This window comes from Marmota monax, unplaced genomic scaffold (assembly GCF_021218885.2).
Source record: "Marmota monax isolate L192 unplaced genomic scaffold, Marmota_monax_Labrador192_F-V1.1 WCK01_AAM20220418_F8-fsc00141, whole genome shotgun sequence".
Classification (NCBI taxonomy): domain Eukaryota; kingdom Metazoa; phylum Chordata; class Mammalia; order Rodentia; family Sciuridae; genus Marmota; species Marmota monax.
In genome coordinates, this window is record NW_026692981.1 from 3,929,127 (window position 1) to 3,938,770 (window position 9,644).

Here is a 9,644-nt window from a genome sequence, read left to right on the forward strand (position 1 = left end):
CCATGAAAGATGCATGCTGGTCACCTTGTCCTAGAGAGACGTGGGGTCAGAGAAGGTAGATTGATCATAAGTTAATAACAGTTGATCCACCTCTCTCCTTGGAGAGAGTGGAAATAATTGGCCAAAACGTTGGTTTTTTGCATCGTGAACCAGGCTAAGTGTGAAAGCCTGTGTGCATGGGTGTGGGTTTGCCCTTAAAAAACTACCATGTTTACCTCCCAAAATAAACTCCTGAGGGTCAGGAGAGAGACGGTGTTCATCCTAGACATGGGTGCACACCAGTAAAGGCTGAGTGATTTAGACTTTACTGTGTTCTTCAGGTCCTTCCCAATTCCAAGTGATGCAATAACCCTTCCCTTGACTCTAGAATTCCTTCTGTATCCTTTGTATTGAGTCTCTCCAAGCCATTTTCCAATCTGTAAGCTGGAGATAATAATACAACTCTACATATATGTTAAAATCAAAAGCAATGAGCAGATGAAAATACATATTCTAAAATAAAGTTTCACACAGATGTGTCATTTTTGAAAGAAGACAACAATGCATAAAAACAAGAAAAAAAAGAGGAAATTCAATCAAAATATAATGGAAAACTGAAAATCCTAACTTTTCAATCCTTATCTCCTGCTATTTACTGAATACATTTTGAAACGTTTAATTCACCTGGCAATCTTGAGTGAGAAATTTTATAATTTCATGATATGTGAAAGTATTTCCTGAGTGAACTATAATATATACGTTCAAGAAACTGCAGAGAGAAGCAGGTGACTTTTCAAGTAAATGACTTCTATCGCTTTACAGGTCCTCTAACCCAAACTAGTCTCCTGATCTCACCTTCATCATTTCTCTCATTTCCTTTTGGTCTAATTAATCAAAATCCTTCATTTCTAGCCAGTTTGTCTTCCTGAATATGAATAAGAAATAGAATACCATTTGATGTTTGAAATTATGGAGGTAATCTCAATGACGGAAATGGATGGCCCGGAAAAGGGAGGAGGGTGCCTGATTAAATATATTCATGAAGATGTCAAAGGTTTATAAAGCCCAGGCCCATGGCAGAGAATGCTGTGGACTGCCAGGTGTCCCCTGGATAAGTGCATCTCTGCAAGGGTCACCACCATGGACAGCAAGCGGTCACCATGGAGAGGTATGTGCAGCAGATCACTCGGTTTGGGGCTTTACCATCACACCTGTGGGGTGAGTGTGCAATTTGGCTGAGAGCGGGAGGTTCGGGCTTATAGACTTGGAAGAACTATCTGACCATTGACCTAGGGAACAACTATCTGTACAGGACACAAAGGATAAACCAGTGGCTCAGAAATGGAGGCATCGAATCCCCCTTTCTCTTGGGGACATTTGGCAATGGCAGGAGACCTTTGGTATGGTCTTCACTGAGGTGCCAGAGGCCAGGGGAGGTGCACCTGTGGCTAGCGGGATCCTAAGGTCCTGCAAAGCATGGGACAGCCCCCATGAAAGGGCTCATGCAGCTCAAAGCCCAATATTGCTGGTGTTGAAAATAAGACTGAGTCAGTGCACCCCAGTCGCCCAACTCACCTCAACTCCTGCAGGCAAGGCCAGCGTTGCACGGCCCCTGAGCCCTCATGGGGACTGGCCACCTTGAACCAGCCCCTCTGTGGCCTTCCTCTCTGACACTGTCACATGCACGAGGACAGCAGATGCATGTCTTATTCAGCCTTGTCTATCTGGCTCAAGCCAAATGGCTTTTCTAAAGGAAAAGTGGGGCAGTACAAACTAATCACTTTTCTTTCTTGGTGACATTTGCAGAAAAAATAATTTAGAACGATCCTAAAATGTGTTTATAAAATGAACAAAAATATAGATTTGACCTCATCTTTGACTTCAACAATCTCTCAGATGAAAAATGTGTAGATAAATGCACTCAGAACGTCTATCCAAGTATCCATTTCCTAGAACTGCTATTCCAATTTCTCTGTGTGCACAGAACATTCCACTCACCCATAGAGATAAAATATCCATTTGGCCACACTATGTACTACAACATGCATAAAATAAAGTTTTGGAAGCGTCATATGTTTGGGAAGTTAAAAGTCCATATTATGAACCATTTCACAATATTACTTTGATTCTGTGCAGCTAAAAGCTTGCCTAGTTATATTTTATACCAAACAATGTTTGGGGTGTGGTTAGTGTTTAAGGTACTTGTGTTTAGGTACTTTTACTTAGGTAAATCCTTGACATTTGCCTCGGATTTATGTTGGATGTTTATGTTGGATGTTTCCAACTGCACTGCTCAAAGATTCTGTGGAACTTAGTTTTCTGAGAAATGCATATTTATATCAGATTCTTTTGGAGTAGTGTCACTGAAGTTCGAGGTGATTTTAATGTGGTGGCTTCATGCCGGTTCTTTCCTTTGGAGAGTGTAAATTATTGATATCTCAGAGGTCTGAATCTGTCTGTCTGTCTGCTGAGACAGTAAATTGGTCTGAAACCACAACTGAACCTGGTCAAAGATTTTTAAAATGAGAGTTTCCTAGAGCAGGGAGAGTGGATGAAAACCCAGCTTCCCGGGGAATCTGCACTCACGCAGCCAAAGGAAAAGAGTTGTTCTTTATAAGGAGCAGCTACCTCTGCCAACACTGCCTCATGCTGCTAGGGTGGCTGCTGCTGCACAGGTGCAGGTGGAGAGCTCACAGGTGCGTATCGTGTGACAAGGTGAAGTGCAAAGACTGCACAGTATTGGTGCCTGTCTCCCCCACCTGCTAATAACAGGACTTGGGGAAAGTCACTTAACCTCTCTAAGCTGTCTCATTAGTATAATTTGATGACAATTACAGAGGCTCAGACTATTCACAGGCAATTGTAAAACTCAAATTTAGAAAAAGAAATAGTTGAAGCTTTGGCCAAGCATGAAGCCAAGGCGTGGGATTGTCAGGATGAGGACGGGAGCCCAGGCCATGGTGTCCCCATCATGATGGGATGCTCCTCGGGCTCAGTACTAGTGCTCAAGCAACTGCCTGTTTATTCCTACCAGGCATGAAGACGAAAAGTGATCTATGCTAGTCTTGTCCCCAGTGCAGAGATCAGACATTGAGCTAAAAAATTACAAACTCCAGGAGAGTCTGCAGAGAATTTGCAGGAACTCCGGAGACATTAAACTCTCTTAAGAGAATGACTTTGACATCCGGGCTCAGAATTAATTGAAGCTCCAAATGTTTGCAGAGCCCAAAGGGCCTCTGGCAGGAAGACAAAAATGCAGGAAGCCACGCCCTTCTCCAATTCTGCCTATCTGCAGAGATAACTTGGCATCTAAGTGTGCACAGTGGACGGGTGGATGCTCCCCACCCAACCAAGCAGCGGGGGACAGGGGGCGAGGGGCCTTCCCTTGGCAGGATCGCCTGTGATAACCCCAGCCGAGCACACTCCTAAGAGCGGCTTGTGTTCCTATCTAAGCAGGGTCCCTCCTCCTGTTGCTGGTGTCAAACCTCCTGTGCAAGAATGTGGCCTCCCTGCCCATCTGTCCCAGCGGGGCTGTCAACTGCCAGGTGTCCCTCCGAGACCTGTTTGACCGTGCAGTCATCCTGTCTCACTACATCCATAACCTCTCCTCGGAAATGTTCAATGAATTTGTAAGTACCTCACCTCCTGCCTCTCCCCAGGGCAGCCTTCACGCCAACCACTGGGCTGTTCTACCGCTCACCCGGAAAACCTTGCCAGCCAAATTTCAGAGAGCATCACGTTCGAGCTCAGAGAGGCACCATCCAAGAAAACATGGGACAGGAGGAAGGGAAAGTCTCGTGGAATCTCAAAAAGTCTCAAAGAACGTAGTGACCTTTTACAACTTTATTCCACCTTATTTTTTTTTATTAGAGGTTTTTAAAAATCTGAACAAACTGATATAAAGTCCTGCTAGGCGGGGCTCAGGAACAGTGCCGATTTCTTCTCCTTGCACAGAGAGGTCAGTTTGCCTGGGTCTTCTTCACTCAGCACCCTGAAGACGCCCAGTGAGTAGCTGCACAGCAGGATGTGAGTGGATAGGTCTAATCAAGAGAGACTGGATCCATCCTGATGGGAGGGGAGGGGTCAAAATAGCTTTTCAGAAACTGAAAAACTCTAGGGCTGGGTTAGAAATGGAAACAGGTTCTCTGTCCTTGATGAAGGCCCCTGGCTGACCCTCTCCTGGGCCAGCCCAGGTGTGGACGATGGCGCTTCCATACAACAAAGGTCCTCCTTAGAGCATGTGGCTCAGGGTCCGTAACGTTCCTGCACACTCTTCTTGCCGGGCACTATATTTTCTGTCATTCTCCATTTCTCTTCCCACTCTTCCTCGTATTCCCTTTAAACTTTCCCAATTTTTGTTAAACACAAGTTTTAAATAATAAATATTGATCTCTCTATTTTTTCCTTGTTGTATTCTCATTCCATGGCACAAAATTTCTTCGATTTATATGCCCTGTATTTTTATGATCCATTGTTTTGACAATCCACAAAAGTTCTCTGAATTCCTGATGCACTTGGTGAAGTGAGGGTGTGGGGATTCAGATGCAGCTGGAAGAGAATCCATATTTCATAACACCTATCCAAGGAAAGAAGACCCGTGTGGACTCACAGGAAATAAGAGATTAAATGACTGAACTTAGATACATAAGCAACGTTGGCATTTGACTCAAATACCCAAGGAAGGTGGTGGTAAAAAACACCTCATAGATTCTAGACTGGCTATGTTAATGTTCGTTTTCCAAATTATAACTTGTAGGGAGGAGGGAAGGAAGGGTGATATAGCATAAAGTCATAAAGGTGGTAGGAAAGGGAGATGGAAAACGTGAGATTCAGAGCTAATGGAAAAGAGTGGGCAAAGGGTTAGCACTTCACGTTCCATTTTTATGCAGCTAACATCTTTTAATTACATGTCTACCAAATGTCTTAATATTCTGGTAATGGATTCATTTGTTCAATTCTCAAACACCAACTAATTGGATCTCCTGCGTCCTCTCCAGGACAAACGGTACGCCCAGGGCCGAGGGTTTATCACCAAGGCCATCAACAGCTGCCACACCTCCTCCCTCTCCACCCCTGAAGACAAGGAGCAAGCCCAGCAGATCCACGTGAGTCCTCAGCTGGCCTTGTGCTTGAGCCACGGAGGCCGGACACACATGGCCGTGCCTCAGGGCCTCAGGGGCACCGTCAGGGGGTAATGGTGACCACAGGCACAGAGAAAAACGAGGAAGAGAGAGCCAAGGAAAATTGTCAGAATGCAGTTGATAAACTGTAAGCAAAGTCCAAGGCTACCCAAGGACTTAGGGTGGGGGGTATCGTCCGTGCGGATGACATTATTTTGACCGTGTAGGATTACAGATGCTAGACTGTGGAGACTGAACTGGCCACGCTTGGTAAATATCCACTCATGTACACAACAAAGAGACGCAAAGGCAATTCTATTTACTATCTGTCACTTGAGACCCCTCCTCTGGAGCCTTTGACGTCCCTGACCACTGCGTGATTGGAATCCTCTCTCCTGGACCTTCTAGACTCCCCTCTGCTCTGCTTTGGCTTCTCTAAAACCTCCTTCCTCGTCACTGACTCCCCTGCCCTCCCTATGTCTTCAGTGAGACTCGCTCCACCACGCAGGTCCCATCAAACAGGATATCAGGTTTCTCACCGATGTCACTGGCTCTGACCTGGGTTGATGACAGCGGTGTCTACCTGTCCGGCCCCAGGCGTCTGTCCCAGCTCTGCCTGTGATGGTCAGGATGGCTCTGTTCTGATCCCCTGTCAGAACCACAGCCTGAACATGTTTTAAAGCAAACATCATCCTGGGTCCACCCCTCACACACAGCACCTCTGTTCTCCCTCCATGATCTTCCTAGTGGCCTGGGTATTCTGTCTGTCTGCTGCGCTCATTAATGACCATGACCCTAATAAGAGGAAGAGGAGGAGGGACAGGGAACGCTGGCTGAGGCTACCCGTGCCAGCACTTCACAGAGCGCACGATGTGCGTTCTGCTCCTCTCCTGTCCCTGTTTCCAGTGCCACGCCCACTGGACTCTTGCTCTTCCTGACCACTAGAGCAGCTGCAGACACCAACACAGCAAGTGTTTTACATCTTACCCATGATCCTACTATTCAGCATAAACTGGGGGATAAAGCTCCACTGGGACTTCCATCTGCTGTTTGAGGATACCACTGGCCCCCCACAGGCTGCTCTGCCCGAGGCAAGGGGCAGGGAGTTGTGCAGAGCCAGGGAGGCGCACTGGGAGCGCCATGTTGTGTTTGCGGTCTCTTGGCTCCAGTATCCCAAAATGAACCTAAAAATCACTGGTATGTTAATGAACAAACATTAGTGCGAGTGAACCCTTGGGTGACAATGATCCATGTCACTTGTCATGGATCCTGGTGGAATCTAGCTTTCCCAAGGCGGGTCCCGTGAGTGCCTACTGATTTCCAGCAAAGCCCGGCTCCTCCCCATGGAGAAGCAAAGCAATCAAATATGAGAGGTCAGACTGAGTGGGTAGATGGATGGCGGGATTCCAGAGGGTAAACAAAAACGTTACCAATGAGAACTCTCCTTGGAAAAAGTTGTCACTCAAATCAACTAGTTTTTGTTTTACTTTAGTGCAGTCTAGGCCCTTGACTTAAATTTTACTTTTCTATAATTTTTATCATTTACCCCAAAATTGGACATACACACAAGAATAACCAAGAGGTTCTGTAGTGCGGCCTTTCTGAGCAGAGACCCCATTAAGCAGCCCTGCTGATCTCTGCTGCTTCTAACGGGTCCTTCCACGTGGCTCCTCAGCACGAAGACCTGCTGAACCTGGTCCTTCGGGTGCTGCGCTCCTGGAACGACCCTCTGTACCACCTGGTGTCAGAAGTGCGGGGCATGCACGAGGCGCCGGACGCCATCCTGTCGAAAGCCATAGAGATCGAGGAGCAGAACAAGCGTCTTCTGGAGGGCATGGAGAAGATAGTGGGCCAGGTAAGCAGCCCCCGGGTGCCTCTGCTGTTCTCCTTCGTGAGGGAAGTGGCCTCCCTGGTGGGAAACGAGTTTTCAAGCACCTCACTTGGCAGAAACAAAACTTGGGTGTTCTTTTTCTAGACGGCCATCAAAGAAAGCCAGCTCCTCCTCACTGGTCATGTCAGACTCCACTGTAACAGAGCCTAGGGGATCCCTCCTGATACTTGGCAGGTGCAGAGTCCCCTGTCCTGTCCACCACCCACCAAGGGCGCTTCCCTTCTGGACTGGTGGCTAAATATTTTCAAGGGAAAGAAAACCAGAGAATAGAATTGGTGAGAGAAACCATTCTTTCTCGTTTCTCCTCACATCGGAGGATTAGTGTAGGGAAGGAGAAAAGAGAAAATCAAAACCAGAGGGAGGAGTCCCCTCCACCCCACGCTGCCCAAGGAGAGTGAAAAGACAAGGCCACGGGTCTGTGCTGTCCCCTGAGCTCTAGATCTCAGGTGCCACCAAATGGAAGAGTGTGTGTTTCTGGAAAGTTCCTTATTTTATAGTTTAAAGAAACTTGCTTCCCTCTAAATATTTTATTGCTTATGGATCCTAAATCAAAACTCATATCATTGCATTTAATCTCCCCAAATGACTTCATACTCAGATCGAATGAGTATTTTCAATATGTATCTCCATTCAGATAGAATCATTTCAACCCTGGTGAGATAGCAGCTAAGCCGCTCTCTGAAGTTCTCAGAAATAATGTATCATCTAAAGAAAAACATATGATTATAGAGATAATAACAGAAGCAATTTTATATTTTTCTTTTTGTGTACTAAGTACACGTTATCATGTGTCATTTCTGTCATTTTCATGGAAGGAGAATATATCCAACACAAATACAAGGAACATATTAACCCAGGAACATAGGAAATAAACACCTTGATTTCAAGTTATTTTCCTCATTACCATGAGCCTACTTCCTGAGGTCACTAATTTATTCTATAATACTTCATTTTCTGATCCCTTTTTCCTACCATTTATTTATTTATTCTTGTTCATATCCTTGTACCTTGCACAGTAAATTATGTCTTCGGGCTCAAGCACCGAAAGTTCAAGGTAAAAAGCATAAGGCAACAGACACACACACACACACACACACACTCACTCACACACACACACACACACACACTCACACACACACACACTCACACACACTAAGTTCTCATAGGAATCCAGATTTTAAAATATCCTCACATTATAGGAGTGAGCTCAGCAGATCAGGTCTGTAATCACGGGACTGTGTACTAGCTGGTCTCCAGGTCAGCTGACATCCTTAAAGGTGCTGGGATGGCCCCTTGGGCTCCAAGGTCTCTGGGGAGTCCCAGAGTGCACAGGAGCACAAAGGAGCACACGCTCCCTCTCTCTGCTGTTGAGCTTGTTCTGTGATCCCAGTCTTGCCCCAGCCCGACTCACCAGCACCACTGAGGGACAGCTGTCCCTCAGCACCTGCCCGCTCCTAGCTGCTCCTCCCAGCACCTCCCACCAGGGAGCTGGAAAGGCAGCCGCTGTCCCCCCTAGAAGCCTGGAAGGTAGCTTCCCTGGCAGAAGGAAAGACTACCAGCAGATCCTCTTAGTCACAGTCATCACTGAGCTGGCCACACCTTCAAGCAGTGAGTACCACCCACGTCGCGCCTAGGGCTTTGGAACACGCACGTATGGAGAACAGATTCAGTTCAAAGCAAGACACTATCAAAAGAAATCCGGTACAAAGGACACATGGGGGCAGATTCAGGAATGTAGACGTTCTTCAAATGAGAGAACAGAAGCCAGCTCCTCCATTGTCCTGGGCTCAACTCCATGCCTACCTTCAAGGTACTCCTTCTGGCTCTCTGTCTGTCTGCTCCTGCAGGAAGACTTCATCTGTGACCCCTTTAAAACTCACACACATGTTCTGCTTTGAGTTTTTAGATGACTACTAAATGTATGGTGCCTTCGCTCAGATACATAAAAACCAGAATCTATGCCTTTGGATTTATATTCTGATGTCTTCCCTAAATCTTAATTTAATAATTAGAAAGACTGAGGATCAGCAAACTCTAATCATGTGAAATAATAAGTGCCTTTCTTGGTGGTTAGGTCCATCCTGGAGTCAAAGAAAACGAGATCTACTCTGTCTGGTCGGGCCTTCCTTCCCTGCAGATGGAGGACGAAGACTCTCGCCTCTTTGCTTTTTATAATCTGCTCCACTGCCTGCGCCGGGATTCCCATAAGATTGACAATTACCTCAAGCTCCTCAAGTGCCGGATCGTCTACGACAGCAACTGCTGACTCCACTTCTGAGATGGTTCTTAAAGATCCATCCCTTGGCAAGCTTCTGTTAGTTGTCGAGCACTTTAATGCATGCTTGGGTGTATGGGTTCCTTCTCAAAAAAATAAAAGCTGAATCTTTAGAAATGTCATAATCTGAAAAAGTCAATATGTCAAAGTTTTTTTTTTCTCCCTCTAATACAAAAATCAAAAGAAAATCTCTCTCTACCATTGAGAAGCTTCTGTCAAAATTCATCACAAATAACAAAAGCTAGTCTTGCAAATAAGACGACCGGCAAGAATCACAGCCAATAAATGTGGGTCAAGTTATTAGAGCCCTAGTCAGATTACTATTACGCATTCTAGTCCTGTGAGAAAGAAGATTGAATTGTCAGGATCTTTACGAAGG

At 45.9% G+C, this 9,644-nt stretch overlaps 1 protein-coding gene across 1 annotated transcript; it reads left to right on the top strand.

Annotated features, from left to right (window-relative positions):
* The first annotated feature begins 1,119 nt into the window (after nt 1–1,119).
* Prl (prolactin) lies at nt 1,120–9,378 on the top strand. Its single transcript, XM_046452510.2, has 5 exons — nt 1,120–1,147; nt 3,436–3,608; nt 4,977–5,084; nt 6,775–6,954; nt 9,065–9,378. Exons 1-5 carry the CDS (start codon nt 1,120–1,122, stop codon nt 9,254–9,256), a joined length of 681 nt encoding a protein of 226 aa, XP_046308466.1. The 3' UTR covers nt 9,257–9,378.
* Nucleotides 9,379–9,644: the final 266 nt, after the last annotated feature.